Here is an 18,766-nt window from a genome sequence, read left to right on the forward strand (position 1 = left end):
TGTAACTTGAAATCTAGGAAATGTGTTGTGTTGAGACACAGCTGGGTCCCAGTATTCAGCATTGTCATTTGGATTGTGAATATTTCCTTCCCCCTTTCATCTCCACCATTCTCTATTCTGACCATGTTTCACTGGCAGGTGATCTCCTAGTGATGGTGAACATGGCTGTGTGTGTTTGCAGGAATAGTTTTCAATTATGGTCGCAGAGGAAGAGAGAGTATCTGACCCAATGTCTCAGATGAAAGTCCTGGGATTAGTCTGGTCTGGGTCCCATGCCCCCACCTCCTCAAGTGAGGGAGCCTGGGCAGTGGGAAGCTTAGCCATCTGAAACCATGGAGAATGGTCGGGATTACTATGGCCTTGCCTGGAGGGGATCCTAAAGGAAGGAACAAGGACCACCAGGGAGACAGAGATAGGTGAGCAGGTCATGATGATACAGTGTGTTTCATGCTAAGATTGGGGAAATAGAAGATGCTAAGAGATCATTAAGGAGGACAGTCTCAGCTTCTGGAAGTAGGAAGATGGAGTTCCTGGAAGGGGAATTCTGGTAAACATCAGCCTAGTAGCATACCTGTCATGATGATTTGTCTTTCTGTATAGATTTACCTAGGCCTCCATAAACTCACCGTAGGTTCTAGGGGCATGTGGTAACACCTTCATGTGCTGCCTTTTGGATGATGTCATGTTCTATGTCTACAATGTCTGATATGGTTACGAGCATGAGAGATGTGCCTGATGAGACTGAAAAACTAAAATGAGAATTTTATTGAACTTGATTTAATTTAAATCTAAAATTAAATTACGACATGTGGCTTGTAGCTATCCCATTGAACAGTGTAACTTATGGGAAGAGGCTACTGTGGGTCTGATACCCAGTTTATGAGGTACTGGTCTACCTTTCAGTACCTATGTTACTGAAAGGTCTCACCAGAAAGAAAACTTCGGGGAAGCTCTTCTGAACACCGGCAACCACCACAGCAACAAAATACTAGTAAAGGGCCTGTGAGCTCTACAGGATTGGTTACTCAGTCCTTATCAAAGCTCTGTTTATTTGCGTGTCATCCTTGGGAGTCTTTGCTGGTGCTGACAGTATTAATGTCATATTAATACTTGTGCTGATAATAGTTGATAGTGGCCCCCATTTATTAAGCCCTGTGCTGGGTGCTTACACAAGCATTGTCTGGTTTAATCCTCACGATGATCCTGTGAGCTAGAGTTATTATAATCTGCATTTTACCAATGAAGAAACAGACCAAGAGGTTAACAGACCGACCAAGTCATACCAGTGGGATGGGAGGGAGTTGGTGATGGTGTTAATATTTTCACCACTTCTTCCATGCTTTGTTCTCATGGCAGTTCTTACTCTATAAAATAGGAACTCTTCCCTGTAATCCTGAGCCATCAGGCTTTCAATCCCATGTCCTTTGCTAGAATATCTACCCCAGGAGAGTGTTATATGGCTATCACTCTGTTACCATCTTCAAGCCCACATATTCGTATGTATTTGTTGAATGAATGAATCACTCAGTAGATCAAAGTTTACCAGATCTATTGACCTGTCACTGGTAGCAGCAGCCCAGCCTTCGCAGATATGGGAGAGCCACTGCTCCTCTGGGAAGCTGATCACTGGCTACTGTCTGGTGGGACTCAGTGACCAAGGGGGGAACTGGCGTAAACACAGTATAGAGCTATGGTTCCTTTCTTTTCTCTACTGCTCCCTTTTCTCCATGTCTTCTCAAGCCAATGGCTGCATCATGCCTTTTATTTTGAGATTCATGCCCCAGCCAACTTGGTGGCATCCCAAAAAGGCATATTGTCAATTCTAGAAATTATATAGCTCATGCAGGTGCTTCCTGGTTAAGTATTGTTTTCCTGGTTCTGAAAGATTTGGGATGAGCCAACTATTATTTCTCTGGGATTTGAAGTTACTTGGACACATTCAAAATATCTGTGTTTACAAAAAATTATATACTGGAAAGTTGATAGACCCTAGGGGAGATAGTACCACCTGGGACAGGGTTTCCTGAAGTCTGTCTCCTGAAACATTTTGTTATGAGATTGGAAAAGGAAGGGCTCAGTGGCCACTTAGCTTGGTCAATGTTGCCTCTGTGGAGCCAGTTGCAGAGATTCAAGGTGACGTCAACAGATTAAAGGCCCTTAGGTATCTTCCCATGCAGGGCATAGAAACCAGCTTGTTTATTCATGTAACTCACGCTAACACCCAGAGAACTTCTCATGGGACCACTTCATGGAAATGCCTATATAAGGAAAAGCACGGTGGGTGGGGACTTGGGAAACAAGTCCTAGTCACAACTGGGAATCTCAGGAAAATCTTTTGAACTCTGAGAGCCTAGAATCCCTGCTGTGTGTTGAAGATTTTGACCCAAGAGTCAGGTTTGGGCAAGATGGCCTTTCAGGGCCCATCCAGTCCTGACTTCAGTCAAGGTGTTTGACCTTTGCCACCTTAGGCAGCTATGCCTAAAAATGTCTCAAGGTGCTGTCTTCATCCCCACTCAATGTATACCTCAAATCCTCACCAGGAAGGGCCTGGGTCTCATGGTTCCTGCAGCCACCCAGTCTCCTTTCCTCTGGCATAGACATTCTCTATGCACAGCCATACCAGAATTACTCTAGTTCCTTGAACTTGATATGATCTCTCAACCTCAGGACCTTTGCACATGTCATTCTCTATGCCTGGGGTATTCTTATTCACCCTGTGGCCACCATTTATTTTTGTTTTATAAGCACTACCTATCTGCAGTAGGTTGAGAAGTGTCTCCCCCCAAATTTATGTCCACCTGGAGCCTCAGAATATGACCTAACTTGGAAATAGGGGTGGTACGTTGGGATGAGATCACAGTGAATTAGGGTGGGCCCTCAATACAGTTTGAATGATGTCCTTATAAGAGGAGAGGAGAGACACAGAAGGAAGACAGAGACTGAGGTGAGGCAGCTACAAGTCAAGAAGCACCAAGGTTGCTAGGAACCAGCAGAAGCTGAGAAGAAGTGAGGAAGTGTTCTTCTCTAGAGCTTTAGAGGGAGTGTGGCCCTGCCAAGACCTGGATTTTAGACTTCTTTTCTCCAGAACTATGAAAGAGTTCTTTCCTGGTAAGCCACCCAATTTGTAGGACTTTTGTTATATCGGCTCTAGAAAACTGATACACCTTCCTTCTGCTCTCATTTGAAAGAAGATCCTTCTTCCCGTTAGAGATTGGGATCACCTTTTGCATCCTACCGTAGCCTCAGGCACTTCTCCTTTGTGACATCTCTGGTGCATGTGATTTCTCTTCATATGCCAGCTGGCCTGCTTGGCATCAGGCCTCCTGAGGGCAGGCAGGGGCCAGGCCTGTGTTTCTCAGTCCGTCGCCTGGCAGAGTACTGGAGTTTGATGAACATTGTGATGACTAGGCGAAAGGCTCTGGGGTTGTCCCATCTGCTCCACTTTCCTCTGGAATTGTATCCTTTCCCAGTTTTCCCAACAGACAAATTTCCCGTCGGCTTTTCAAAAAGCGCCAAGTACAGCAGTGCCTGGGAGGAGTTGCAAGCCCAGTTGCAGGGGAATGATCGCAGTCCAGAAGAAGAGTGTTGAATGTCATTAATCCCTTCCCTCCAGGCCCTAGGCTAAATGCTGGGGCTATAAGAAAGAATTGTACCTTTCCTTCTTTTTCTTTTTCTTTTTTTTTAAGGTTTTATGTATTTATTAGCAGAAAGAGAGAAATCACAAGTAGGCAGAAAGGCAGGCAGAGAGAGAGGGGGACGCAGGCTCCCTGCTGAGCAGAGACCACCCCCCTCCAATGCCGTGCTTAATCCCAGGACCCTGAGACCACGACCTGAGCCAAAGGCAGAGGCTTAACCCACTGAGCCACCCAGGTGCCCCAGAACTGCACCTTTGCTTGTCCCAATGCAGCATACAGGGATGGGGCTGTGATGGGGAGGAAGGATGGCCCAGTGGGGAGGGGTGGAGGATCGGGTACAGTCCTGGTCTAAGAACACTTACCACAATTCAAGAAACAAACATCCACTGAAGGTTTACCATGGGTCAACACATTAAAAAAGAATTCTCTTTATTGGGGTTCAAACCAGTGCTTTGTGAAATTGGAACATTACCTAGCCTCACCATGGGTATAATTTTATTATGTGTTGCTACCCTAACTATACTTGGCTTTTATACAAAGCAGTGTATTTGTTATTTTTAAATAAACTGTATTCTTGTCCCTTAGTGTACAAAATCATGTCAGATTTATTTTGTCTTCATTGCCGAATGACTTTCAATTCTCTTACTTCTGGTTTCTGATTTGCTATAGGAAACTCTGTAAATTAGGCCCATTTGTAGGTGAGGCTTGTAGGTACAAGGAGAACAGAATAAAATAATTCTCTGTGTAGCAAACTGCCATCTCATAGTTTTCTGAATACTAATTTGGGGGTGACATCTCAAGCACATATTATTTCGACATGGTCCAAAAGTTGGTCATCAGTAATTGGATGGAAGACTCCCAGTGTTACCATCTGAGTCAGGATTTCCTCCTGTGAAAATCATTTTTCTGTTTTTCTTTTCTTCACTCTAAAGTCTGTATTTCAGATCCTCCATCCCTGGCAGCACAGACGGTTGAAAACAATGATTCGCTATCTTATTTTCCAGGCAGCAGCCCCTTTTCTTTTTAAATGAAATTTTATTCTTAACAGCCGGGTTGTAAATAGAGAATGTCAACCTTGGACCTATCCTGACCAATCTGCAAACCACAAGATGAAGGATATGGGATCCCATCTTACACAAGGGGAAAACTCCCCAGGATTCAAAGCCTGAAATTCAAGCTTCTGCAGCATAATTAGGGTCATTTTTTTCTCCGTCTCAGTCTGGAAAGCCAGGCCAGTATTCCTGATTATAAATACAGAAGCGAGGGGAGAACAGACCTACGTAAATTCTGGGATGGAAATGTAGCGAGGCTTTCTACTCACCATGCGGCACACATTGCTTTGTCCAGACACAGGGACGTGGCCTGATTCTACCCAGAAGTCTATGAATGATACTACCAGGTCTAGCAATTTACTGGACAGTGAGAAAGACCACTGGCCAAGGAAGGGGCTGGAGTCACGTCCTTTGTTGACAGACAGCACGTTACTGAAGATGTGCCCATTCTCCATCAGGTTTTGGAGCAAATGGGCTAAGGCCATGTTTGCAATACTGTTCCGCCTGAAAACACCTTCCCAGAGCTGGCGATGGAGTATGTGATGAGCTCCAACGCTGGTCGTTGCTTGTGATTTTTCACCCTGTCTGTTCAATCAGCAAAGCAGAGCAGCCTTGAAATGCTATGAATAAATATTTGAAGTTTCTGGGTTTCTCATAACTCCATTTTTCTTCTAGGGATTAAATGGGAACCAGATGAGAATGGAGTCATTGCCTTTGACTGCAGGAACCGAAAATGGTAGGGAATGGTCACTCCTCTTAGTTAACATTTTAAAGAGAGAGCTCATGGAGAGGTTTATTTTTACGTCATTTACACTTCATTTTCCCCTGACCTAGGTACATCCAGGCGGCGACTTCTCCGAAAGATGTGGTCATTTTAGTGGACGTCAGTGGCAGCATGAAAGGCCTCCGTCTCACTATTGCAAAGCAGACCGTCTCATCTATTCTGGATACACTGGGAGATGATGACTTTTTCAACATAATTGCTGTGAGTGCAGCTGTTTTGTGCTTTTTATGTACTCTGGGTTCATCCACTCTTTTAGCAGAAACCGGTTCCCATTCTTACTGCTTTTGTACGCACAGCATTGGATGTCCCACCCAAGATGAGGGCCGGTTAGTCCCGTGGGGGTTCACTGAATCAGGAAGTTCGAATGGCTTTCAGAGCCTAGGAGAGCAGTGGAGCACCATTTCCTCTCTGTACCTGGCACTCAGGCACTGTCGTCTGGAAGAGTAGCACCAGATTTGGTTTTCCTTGGGGGCCAACCTTTTTGGAACCTTGGGGAATTAGACCTTGCAAGATGGTCCTTAAACGGCTAGTGGAAATTAACTTTAAGCTAGATGAGTCCGATGACAATGATAGTAATAATAATCACGAGGCTGAAGCAAGTAAACTGAGTTGTTTAAGGCTCCCCAAACACTTGATCTCAGCTTTGGAAACAGAAGAGTCATTTATTAAGCACCTACTGAACGCTATTTGCATTTCTTTGTTCCTCACAGCAGCTCTCAGAGGCAGGAGGTGGTTTTTGGCATTTTCTCAGATGCAGCTGCTGGGGTTGAGAGGGTCAGTGTCTTGCCTGAAGTCCTAGAGCAGGGATGTGGGAGACCCAGAGCCAAGCAGGGCAGCAGTTTGCTTCCTGAAAAGGAGAATCGATTTCTGGTTTCCATCTCCGGTTCTTTTTCCTCTTCTCCCCAGTTCTGTGGTATGAAGTCTTTCCCACTCTTTTCCCAAAGATTAGAGTCACAGTGAGCCTGCTTCTTTCCCCTGGGTGCTTCACCAGGTTCTCGTGTCTGGTGGTCAGCTGTGCTTTGCCCCTCACCTCTACTGAGGACGCTGACCGGCTGCAGCAGGTAGCCGAGGCAGCGCACAAGGGGACGGTGCTTGGGCTTTGGGGTCAGGACTTAGTTTGAACCCTAGTTCTGCCACATATAGCTAGCAGCACATCTTGGGGCAAACCACATGCGTCTGAGCCATCAGCCCACTCTGAAGTTTGAGTACTCCCCTTGTCCACACAGTTGCTGCCAGATTACCTGAGCCCAGGCACAGGAGGCCCCACACTGAGAGCAGGATATGAAGGAAGGGGTGTTATTTGAAGAGCCAGGCAGACGGGCTCCAAGCATGTGGTCCGTGTGGCTTCCCCAGGCTCCTGAGCAGAGTGCATCATCACGATACCCTCTCTCTGCGAGGTCTCTGCATGGGCACAATAGCTGCTTTTACTTGCAGGGCACAGTTTGCAAGGGGAAGGGCACGGGGGTTTAAAGGACATTGGATTTCTATTGCATTGAGATTGCTTGACTTAGTGTCCCACCTGCATGCTTCTGATCAGACTGAGCAAGAAGGCACAGCTGCAGACTGCCCATGATTTATAACTCTCAATTTAAAAAAAAAAAAAAAAAAAAAAACCCTAAAGAAGAAAAGGAGGAGAGACAGAAGAAGAAATTCCGTGGGAGCAGGGGTTAGTTTATTTATTGTTTATTTATTCAGCTAGACCCAGTGCCTGGGCCAGTGCCTGGCCATGAGTGAGGGTTCAAATATGTGTTAGAATCATCTCTACAGCCGCCTTGCCTACTCCTCCTTAGCATCCAATGTGGATGATCTCATGGGGGCTTCCCCTCAGCTCCGTGCCATGTGGAGTGGAGGCAGAGACACCACGAGGCAGAAGCCACCAGCTTGAGGTCACACAGCTAGAAGTGGCCCAGAAAGAACTCAGAACCTGCCTGGCTTTCCCTCATTCTGCTTCATGAGCAGAAGTGAAGACGTGGGCTCGCCCTGAACCTGCATGACCCCAGGGCACCATTCCTTGGGGGTGGGGGGAACGGGACTGTTCAGACAGAACATCGGGTTTCTAAATCAAGCCAAGTTGCTCTAGTTACCAGTCTCCTTGTGAATATGCAAATGTAGCTTGATCCCCCACATATCCTGAAGCATTTCCAGATAAGCAGCAGCTAATTTGGGACTATCTTTCTTATTAATCTTTAATTACTCATTACAGAAGTATCAGAAATTAGCATAGTAAGAAGTGCTAACTAATTACATCGTGGGTCCTTTATCAGTCAGGATTTATTGTTCTGTTAACAAAACCAATCGATTGAAATAATCTCTGTAAGTTCATTAAGATATACAAACAGTGTCAACTCCATAATGAAGACAGAGTGATTAAGATAATTGAAAGTAGACATGCTAGTTATTTTAGAATAGTTAAGGGGAAAAAAGTATTTTTTTTTTTTTTTGCTCCAAATTGTCCCCTTATATAAAGAAACCCATTAGAGGTCCCATTAACCCTCACTGTACATCTACTTGTTAGTTTTCAACATGAATGATCAGCTTCGCGACTATTTACATAATTATTTTGATGAATAGGAAGATACTCTGAACTTTTTAAATTTTAAGCCTCTAGAGTAAAATCCATGAACTCTGTCCCCCTAATGTGTAAAAGAATGGATCAAGTTTGTTCATGAATTTGTATTTAAAGGCCTAGGTGGTAAAAAGCACCACTAATTAACAGTAACGTTTGCACATTGATTGTTTTATTATAGGCAACGTATGCAAAAATTTTAAACAACTCTGAAAAGTTTCCCTTCCTTTGCTGTTTGCCATTGTTCCAAGTTCTAACATGTATAAGAACATACGTAATTTTTCCACAGCAATAGAATCCTATTTTCTGGGATATTCAGCAACTTGCTTCTATACTCATATCATAAGCAAGTATATTTGAAGAACAGAGCATTTCTTTTTTTTTTTTTTTTTTAAGATTTTATTTATTTATTTGACACAGAGAGAGAGATCACAACTAGGCAGAGAGGCAGGCAGAGAGGGAGAAGGAAGCAGGCTTCCCGCTGAGCAGAGAGCCTGATGTGGAGTTTGATCCCAGGACCCTGAGACCATGACCTGAGCTGAAGACAGAAGCATAACCCTCTGAGCCACCCAGGTGCCCCGAGAACAGGGCATTTCATCACCTCTAGTTGATGTTTGTTATTTAACCAGTCCTCCTTTGCTGGGTATCCTGCTGTTATGGGTCTGTTTTCCACTTGAGAGTGCTGCAGAGAATGAACTTGGGCATGTGTTTTTGTAGTGTTGGGTATGCTTCTACTGAATAAAATCCAGAAGTGGCATTGCTGTCCCAAAGGGTATGCACATACTTAGGTATTACGAGGATGTCCCTTAAATAGGCTGGTGTAACTCAGAAAGCATACAGGCATACCTTGGAGATATGGCAGCTTTGGAACCAGCCCACCAAAATTTAGTGGGTATTCTGATAAAGTAAGACAAATGAAGTTTTTTGTTTCCAGTGCGTATAAAAGTTATGTTTACACTATACTGTAGTCTGTATGTGTGCAGTAGCATTATGCCTAAAAACAATGTATGCACCTGAATTTTAAAATACTTTATTGCTTAAAAATGCTAACCATCATCTGAGCTTTCAGTGCTGATCCCAGAGCACCATCACAAATATAATAATGAAAACGTTGAAATATTTGAGAATTACCAAAATGTGACAGAGAGACACAAAGTCAGTAATCACTGTTGAAAAAATGTTGCCAATAGCCTTGCTTTGCAGAAAGTTGCCACAACCTTTAAAAAAGTAACCTTGTAAAAAAATCACAGTATCAGGAAGCACAATGAAACAATGTATCCCTGTATTAATCAGCTCCACCTGCTGTAACAAAATATCATAAACTGGGTGGCTGTCACACAGAAATGTATTTTCTTACAGTTGTAGAGGCTGGAAGGTCCAAGATCAAGGTCCAGTAGGGTTTGTTTCCTGTGAGGATTCCCTTCCTGACTTGTAGACAGCCCCCTTCTCACAGAGAGAGGGAGTAGGCTTGGTAATGTCTCTCCTTCTACGAGTGCTAATCCCATCATGAGGCCTGGACCTTCGTGACCGCAACTAGCCCTAATCACCTGCAAAAGGCCCCATCTCCAAATATCACCACACCATGGGATAAGGCTTCAACATGAAGTTGGGGGGAGGGGTGGACACAAGCAGTCCATTACATCACTTGATGATTCTAGATAGTGGGTTGATAATTGGGAGATCTCCATGTGTATTCCCTGGAATTGTCTCTTCTCAAAGCTAAGTATGTTTCACCAGTGATACCTTGCCACATCATGGTGGTTGGTTGGTTGGTTTGTTTTTGCCACTACCTTATATTTCTACCTATATTTCAACATTGCTCTGGTAATATGGTGTATGTAGGTTTTTCTGCCTATTTAAATGGTTACTTGCCTCCATCTAGAGGGATACCCCACTGGAGTCTCTTATAAGGGCAGGGGGATGGGCGGTCTGAAGCTCCGTCCAGAATGCCCTGGAAATCTGTTTGAGGGGCATTGTTCTTGTCGGCTGGATTCCATTTACGGGAGAGGACATTATCATTTCACCCTTCATTACACCGTCAGCTTTCTCCTGCTGGCTGGGTAGATGTGTGAGGAGACATTTCAGAGTTTCAGGAAGAAAGTAAAGAATAGATTCTTGTTTTTCCATGAGAGAAGCCCCTTGTGCGTTGTAGGTATTTGTTTATACAAACGTACTTCATCATTGCCTCTTGGTTTTCAGGGCCATAATAGAGAAGGGAAGAGAGGGGGGTAAATAGTGAAAAAGCCTTTCCTTGGCCATTTCAGTCATTTTTGCATGTTTGCATGTTTGTGTGAAGCTCATCGACTAAATGCATCTTATATATATTATACTGAAAAGCTTCCAATTCAGGTCTTTCCAGAGAATAAACATGAAACGATAATGTTAAAAACTGTTTTAGCTTTCATGGGCAGGGTATTGCAAAGTCTAAGACTGATGAACTAAATGATCAAATTATAGAAGAATAGAAGAAATATGAGAGTGATTTTGTGCAGCCGAAGTTAAAATTTAAGGTCAAACCACTGGTGCATGAAGAGAGATGTCACTGACAAGAGAAAAGGCATATTTTTCTGATTTGCTTTGAAGTCTAACTACAAGCCATGCATTAAATTAACAATATTATCATAAAAATGAGGGTGCTAATTCTGTCCGATGCTGAAATTTGAAAAATGATTTTACAGAAGCCTAAGCCATGCATTAAATGAACACAGTATTAACTGGACCGATATTGTTAAATCAATTTAAATGCCTCCTACAGCCTGTGTTTGTGCAGAGCTGAATAGAGAAGAGCATCATTTGTTAGTTCAACCCAGAACTTTCTGGTGCCCTGGTTTTAATTTGCAGGATTTTCTTTAGAACCGTTTCTCCAGTGCTTTGTCTGCTATGGATTTGCTTTTTAAAGTAATCGATTCCGTATTAAAAGTATGAGGATGGTATTTTCTTGCAGTGCTCATTTGTTCTGTACTACTAATTATGTCCAGTCGTGTTTCAAATTACACAAGAAGCTTTTGTAATGCAGAAGATCCCTGGGATGCCTGTGTTGGTGAAAATATTGTGGGTTCATCTGCTTTGTTACATAAGCCCTACACATTTTCATTCTAAAGGTTGTTTAATCAAAAGCGCACCGATAAAACCATATAAATATTTAATGGGGTTCCAGTAATTCTACATCACTTTCCAGCATTGCATGAGCATGCCAGCACTTTAATTCTATGCGCTTTTTGTTTTGTTTTGTTTTTTGGGTTTTTTTTTTTGAACTTAGGATTCTCTATAACGTCCCCACTTACTTCATTTACTTTTTGTTTATCTGTTTTTTTGAAAGGGGTGGAGAGTCTCTTTTTTCCTCTGTGTCAATTTGTGTGTGTGTGTGTGTGTCTAGGCTTTGTTTCTCTTCTTTTCCCTCTGTAATCTTCTCTATAACTTTTCTTTTCATTTCTTTGTTCTGAAAAATCATTAACAAATTCTGTTCAATGCCGAGAATTGCGTATTCTACTAGGGCTGCCTCTGTAAATAAGGAAGACAGGTTGTCCCCCCTCCCCCTTCGTGGAACTTGAGGTTCTGTGTGTGTGAGTGTTGGGTGTGGGAACAAGTGAGGAGCCGGTGCTCACTGCAGAGTGGGGCCATGCTGTCTTGGAGGGGGCAGGAAGGGCAAGTAGCCAGCTGGGAGGCTGGGGGCACCTACAGGAGGAACGGGATATGTGCCGGTGGTAATCACTCCTCTCCACCCACCCCCGGAAGTACAAGCCTGGTTGGATTGACTGAAAGGTGTTCATTGTCTGGCGTTAGGGGTGAATGGGGGAGATGGAGTAGATGTGGAGGTGGTTGATGATAAAAGGAAGGGTTAGACTGAGGGAGGCGGGCTAGACCCAGCAAGTCTGATCAGCCACATGGAACGACTGGGACTTCATCTACAGACAGGGGGAGACATGGAGGGGTCAGTTGCAGGGTGATCTGTGGGGATGTCCCCCTAAAGTTTCTCTCTTCTTAGGTCTCCCCTCATTCTCTTTCTTAGGCAACTAATGGTCTTCTTGTTAGGTCTGAAAACTCCACTGCTTCCAACCTGAAGTGGCGCTGAGTTCTCACCATCACCCAGAGCCCAGAGTCAGCTGGTTTTCACTCTTGGCCTTTAGACTTTGATTTACGTGAACCTGCATGTGACACAATACTACACCAATGCCAAAGCTTGTGAGAGCCTTGGTGGGTGAGCCCAGCCCATTTATTCTTTGTGTTTAGAGCCTTCTCCAACATGCTCTTGGCCATTCATCGAATGAAGCTTGAAGCTTAGCCTTCCTATTTTAGATTATCATTAAAATTCCTATTGAGGATTTTGGCGTGTCCTTAAAACGGTAGATGTAGGGAATGGTTACAAGGATTTCACAGAAGGAAGGAAAAGGCAGATGATGACGTGTCCTTGCTGTCAGAGTGCAGAGTTGTGTGGTTGGCGTGGGAGAGAGAAGGATAATTTCCCGAGAGAGGAGACGGGTGGGATGTAATCTAATCCCTGAAGATCGTGAGTTTACCTCAATTCTGCTTTTGTTTTTCAGATGGACCATGGTAGCCTCCTAGATGAGCACTTTTTATCATGAAAAGGAAAAAAAGTCATTATCTTTAGATGTAATGAGCCTATTCTTCTATGGAGAAATGTAGGAGACAGTGGTTCATGGTCATTCCCCAGTGAAGGTCATGTGCCAGTTTAGCCAGTGTTTTATGTCCCTGAACATAGTGGTGCTTCGTTGATACTCGGTAGACAAACTAAGGACCAAAGAGCTCCATGGCGGATCCTTCCTGGGAGGGATTTGGTATTGAGCGGGATGCACTGTCTTGACTCTAGGTCTGCTGAAGACCTGGTCACTGAGAGGGTTCAGAGTGTGGCATAGAGTGGGACAGTGGACAGCCACGCACACGGGTGGTTTCTGTCTTAGATATTTAGACAGTCCCCTGTGCTTATCACTTCCATCCCGTGGTGTATCACTTCCATTCCCCGTGGTGTATCACTTCCATCCAGTGAAGACAGAGTCTGTACTCTCCAGAGGTGGTCAGGGGCAGATGACCCCTGTCCTCACCAGCCCCTTCCTACTTAGTAAATGCCAGCTCCAGGTGGAGGGCGTGTTTGCTGGTCTTTCTCTCTAGCTAGCACACATGACATTCGCATATATATTTTCTTTCTTCCTTGTGCACGTGCATCCAGATGCCTTCTTTCTCTTTCTTACATGCCGAGCTCTGTGTTGACACTTCACCAAATTACCTTGTTTCATTCTCATGGTGACTTCACAATAGAAGCTCAGTTACAGTTTCAACACAAAGTCCAGCAGTCCTCAACATGAAGCCTGAGACTCAGGAGAGAGGCCTTGGCCAAGGTCACGCAGGTGGTGTATGACAGAGCCAGGATTTGAACCCAGGCCTTTCTGCCTCCATTGCTTTAGGTTCACTGCTCTACCTTTGTGTGGATTAGAAGAGGAGAGCCAGCCCAGAAAGAAGAAAGGGAGAAGGAGACAGACCTTGACCACATGGCAGTTCTAGCTCTTGAAGGGGTGAAAGTTCTTTGCCCATCTTCTTACCAAGTGGTTGGTGGGCTGGCTGGACCATCTCTGGGGATGCCTGAGCCCTCTCCTGTCCTGGGAGGAGACTCTTCCCATTTCCCAGAAATTTGTAGGAAGGACCACCCACTTCAGGGTGGAGACGGAGATGACTGAGTCCCTCTCTAGGGTTCATTCTTGGTAGTGAGATGGAGCAAAAGCAGATGGTGGAAGAAAATTCCACCTGGACAGTGAGGATGGTGTGCACTGCATCCTTTCCTTTTTTAGACAACTGATATCTGATTGTTGACCTAGGGATGAAGGAGAGCTGTTTATCGGGCTACTGTATCTTAGGGCTGGAGGAGATCAGATCGTCAGCTCTGAATTGATATGGCCATCCCGCATCATTGTTTCACAAAGTAGAAATCTAGAGAACATCCATTAAAATGTAGAGACTGGAAGGTTTCCAAATGGAGAGCTGCTGGGAGCTTGGAAACAGTTTCATGTCCAGGGTGCCTTTGGTGCTCCCCTAGGGAGGAGCACAGGGTAGCGTGGTGAGCACGCACAGCTGATGGGCCTTCTTGGGCACAGCCGCCCTGTGCGCACCGCTCCCTCGCAGGGACGGCTGAGCCCAACTCCCTCCGGTGATCCAGACCAGATTGCTCAGCATAGCTTTATCCTGATGCAGTCAAGGGAAATTAGTCAACTGCAAGCTTGGATGATGCCACTAACAAGCTGGCGGGGGTTCAGAAGAGCAGATTCATCCACTGTGGCCACGGCTCACACAGTGATGGGGAGCATGGTTTTGATTACTGCACATGTTTCTCCCTGATGAGGGCAAGAACATCTTGGTCCTCTTTCCTTTCCAGCCCCTGCGGCAGTCACCCCACGTGTACAGGCCTTCGTACTAGCAAAGCAATTTCTAGTCTGTTGCCTCGTGGGACCCTTGCAGGAGTCCCTGGAGGGTAAACAGAAGATCATTTAGCACCTTCTGTTGGAGAAGAAAGCAGGACTTGAGGTACAGTGGCTTTCCCAAGGCCACACAAGGAGTATGTGGCAGAGGCAGAATGTGGACCTGAGGGTCCTGACTCTCAACTCAGATTCCGCAACCCCAGGAATCAATATTGATAGTGTATATTAGGCAGAATGTAGATAAAATTTAAAATATTCCTGGCAAATGGAATTGGGAAGTTTGGGAGGGCAGGGTACAGAGCGACCAGGTGTTCCATGATGTCATGGATGGGAGCAGGGCCACTGCATGTTTGGTTTGATGCTTCAGCCGCTCGGTCTTTCTGTGTGTTGCTCTCCATGCTTACCCTTGTCACCTCATGGTTGCAAAATGGCTGCTGAACTGTGAGATGTGTCCCAAATGGGAGAGGAAGGCAGTGGGTAGAGAAGAGTTTTCCTCTAATGGCAAGAAAAAAAATTCCCTGAAACTGTCCAGAAAACCACCCCTTATGTTTTGTTGGCTGGGAATGGGTCACATGACCACCCCTAGCTTCAAGGCAGGGTGTAAGCATGCAGCCAGCAGAGGAGGAAGTGACTGTGATTGGCTCAGTCTGCTTCTGCTTCCGGCTTTAGGAATGGGCATCTTGTCACCCTTGACCAGCTCGGTCAGCAAGGGAGGTGGAGGACAGGGGAATGGATGTCTTTTTCTCCAGCAACTTCCAGCGTCAGCCCCATACGGACCAAGAACCCTGGAGAAGTTCTTCTTCAGATTGGACTGTGACGTGCTTCCTGAACCCTCAGATGGTGTCCCATTTGTTGACTGGAAGTCATGTTCTCGTTTGTCAATTGCTAATTTCCAGAATCACATAAACGTGTTTTTCCTCCATGCCTCTTCAGAGGAGATCCAAGCTATATGATCATGGAGCTGTAATTTTTTCAAATGCTCTGTGTGACCAAGAACAAAGACTAATGAGGGAGCCAAAGTCAGACTGATGAGCAGCACAGAGGCTTTGGGGACCAGAGAGGACAAATTGGGGGCTTTGAGGTCCTGAGGTCATTGGCTGTGAGGTCAGACTGCCTGGGTTTGTATCTGGACTCCACCCCTTATGGACTCCCCAGTGGTGTGGGGCAAGGTGATCATCCTTGCTCTGCTTTGGTTTGCGCCTCTGTAAAGGGGGTGTGGTTGGAAGGGCTTGCTACTGAGGTTAAGGTATGCCGTGAATGAAATATAGCCTGTGCCTAGATGAAGTGAGTGCTCAGTAACAGTGAGCTGAGGTCATGATTATCACTGCTCCGGCCTGCTTAGCCAGCGCCTTAGCACCGAAACAGGCTGTGTCTCTGTCACTCTTCAAGCAGCTGCGTGTCTGGCCCCCTTCAGTCTGTCCCTGCAGTGTGCCCAGAGCAGTGGGCCTACGCTCATCCCGTTAGTCACTCACTTCCCTGTGCACAGCCCTCTGTGGTCCTCCTGGTGCACACACTTAAAGTCTGAACTTCTTAGCCAGACTTCGCTGGAGAGCTGAAGCTTTGAGAGTTGGTTCTGGTTCCTTTTCTCTGGAGCTCTGGGCTGGGCTTTTGATAGCTGGAGTGGATGACATGTGATGACATGCTTTGAACACATTGTTCTTGGGCACTGACTGCAGGCCCAGCCCTGTGCTTGTCACAGGCAACCCATGGAGGAACCAAGTATGGACCCTGACAGTGTGGGCCCACCCATGGTAAGGGATCCAGGCACCAGGCTGTCAGAATTTGGGAGTTTACAGGAAAGGAGCCTCGGCTACACTAGAGGCATCTTCTGACAAGAGGCAGGAAGGAGCTTGCCTGGAGGATGGATAAGAGTCAGCTTGAGAATGCCAGAGCAAGACTCCAGACAGAGGGTCCTGTGTGGCAGGAGAAGATGGGATAGCCCAGAGGACAGGAAGGGAATCAGGGCTGGCTGGTGCTAAGTTTCTGGGGAGAACTAATGAGTGAGTGAATTTGGAAAGGTCAATAGGGTCAAGTGTTCAGAACCCTGCCACACCCTGAGAAGGTTTATCTGCAGAACAGTGGAAAGTGTGATGGGTTGGCAGGAAGCGGCATGACCTGATTGGCATTTTAGAAGGACCCAGCCTAGCTCCAGTGCAGAGAATCATACTTAAATTTTCACTTCCTGGTTGTTAGCTTTGGACAAAAACAAATGGTCATATTCTGGGTATTCTTGGATAAAAAGTAATGGGAAGGCTGGCATTGGCCTGTGTGGAAGGTGGCTGGTGGGTAGTGCTCTCACCAAAAGCCACAGAGCCTCCCAGAATGATGGGGGAACACCAAGGCTTCTCCTTTCCTCCGTTCTTTGGTCACTCATGTGCAACCCACGCACAGGTCCTTGTGCTCCAGAAAACCAAAGACAGAGGCTGCAACTGTGTGCGCCCAAGTCTGGGATGCTCTTTAGGTTCCACCTGGGTCACACACTGACCAGCATGGCCACAGAGCCCCAGTGTTTGGAGTCACACCTAAAGGATTGTTAGTTAACTGTGTTTGCCCTTAACACTGCTATCTACCAGCACAGGCTCTAGAACTTTCTCCCTCAAACAAGAGAAGACTATCGGGTGCTTCAGCACAATCCTATATAAGGGCACCAATGAGAAAGCCACCTAAGAGAATGAACTGAGCCCATAGTTCTGTTGCTTTTCTGTTTGTTTGCATGTGTCCTTCAATTGCCTAGTAGACCTCAAGTGATTAATTATGTGTGTCCTCTTGGCTGTTTCATCTCTTTGCAGTATAATGAGGAGCTTCACTACGTGGAACCTTGCCTGAATGGGACGTTGGTGCAAGCTGACAGGACAAACAAGGAGGTAGGGCCTGCCTCCAGGCAGGTGAATCAGGGGTGGGGGCATGGTCTCGTCCCCCTCACAGTGCTGGCCGACAGTAATTCCATTCTAGTTTTTAGAAACTCATCAAAGTATTGGCATTTTGTTGAGGGCCTTGGAACCCTAGTGCATAGGACAGTTATGAAGAGGCATAAATAAAATCCTTGCAATAAAATAATGACATTTAGGGCAGAAGCTCCATAGTTCTGAAATACTTGTATTGTTTACTTTTTTCCTTGCTCTGTGCACATCCTGTGTTACACCTGATACCTGTGTTGACACCATTGAAAGATTATGGCTTTTGCTGAGATTTCAAAGAAAATTGAACCTACTTGCTAAATCTCTTGATGCTCTTACTATAATTGATTAAATAATCTTTGAGGTAGCTATTGAGGTAACTTGTCTCCTGGTTGGAAGGTAAGCTTTATGAGGATAAGGATTATATCTGCGCCCTGCTGTATATCCAAGGCTTTGAAGCATTGCCTGCTATATAAATATTGTGAAACAAAATGAAGATGTATTAAAGGAGGACCTTAGGAAGTGGGGTAGAAATTGTCCTTCTAGTTGGAGCATTCTAGGAAAATTCACTGAACAGATAAATAAAATCTGTTCCCCCTTAGCCATATTCATTGTTTATTTTTATTTATCTTTTTTTTAGAGAGAGAAAGCAAGAGAGAGAGAGAGCACACAAGTATGAGGGGAAGGTAGAGGGAGAGAGGAGAGAGAGAACCTTAAGCAGACTCCTTGCTCAGGGAAGTGCCTGATGTGGGGCTCAATGCCACGACCCTGAGATCATGACCTGAGCTGAGATCAAAAGTCAGACACTTAACTGACTGAGCCACCTGGGTGCCCCCTCCCCTTAGCCATCTTTAAACTTATCAGTGCAAAACACCTCAGCTACCACCATACCACCCCTTACAGGGCTGGGTAACGATTTAGGTCGAAGGTGTGGCTGTGGCAGCAACAATATCACACCTCCTGAGACACAGAGCTGCCACTCTGTGTCATTTTGCTTTGTTATATTTGCTATGCAGGGCTGCTCCTCCCCCTGAAGAGCATGCTCCCATGAGGTGGCTGAGGGCAATGGCAAGGCAGATTCTTGTGAGGCACTGTGCCTGTGCTGAGGAGATCCTGTTGGCTCAAAGGGGCAGGGAGTGGCATTGGTACTATCTTAGGTGCAAATGGTAGAAGCATTTGCTTGGGTTGGGCATCTCTGAGGGAGTGACCAGCAGAGGATTGAGAGAAATTTCTTCCAGCTAGAATACAAAGTGAGAAAGAAAAATTATACCAGAGTTAATATCCAAGCTTCAATTCAAGGGGAAAATACCATAGAAATACCATAATAAGCTTTATGTTTGGAGGGAGAAAGAAGTACATGGTAGTTCAAAGAACAAGTGTATCTAGAGAATGTTTATTCATGGTCAT

At 45.4% G+C, this 18,766-nt stretch overlaps 1 protein-coding gene across 1 annotated transcript in view; it reads left to right on the plus strand.

The window, feature by feature from the left end:
- CACNA2D3 (calcium voltage-gated channel auxiliary subunit alpha2delta 3) overlaps positions 1–18,766 on the plus strand; it is an 858,873-nt gene that overhangs the window by 391,334 nt on the left and 448,773 nt on the right. Inside the window, exons 7-9 of the mRNA XM_059389977.1 lie at positions 5,363–5,423; positions 5,522–5,672; positions 17,252–17,326. Coding sequence (XP_059245960.1) covers positions 5,363–5,423; positions 5,522–5,672; positions 17,252–17,326 — 287 coding nt within the window. The remainder of the gene's footprint in view (positions 1–5,362; positions 5,424–5,521; positions 5,673–17,251; positions 17,327–18,766) is intronic.

This window comes from Mustela nigripes, chromosome 2, assembly GCF_022355385.1.
Source record: "Mustela nigripes isolate SB6536 chromosome 2, MUSNIG.SB6536, whole genome shotgun sequence".
Lineage (NCBI taxonomy): Eukaryota > Metazoa > Chordata > Mammalia > Carnivora > Mustelidae > Mustela > Mustela nigripes.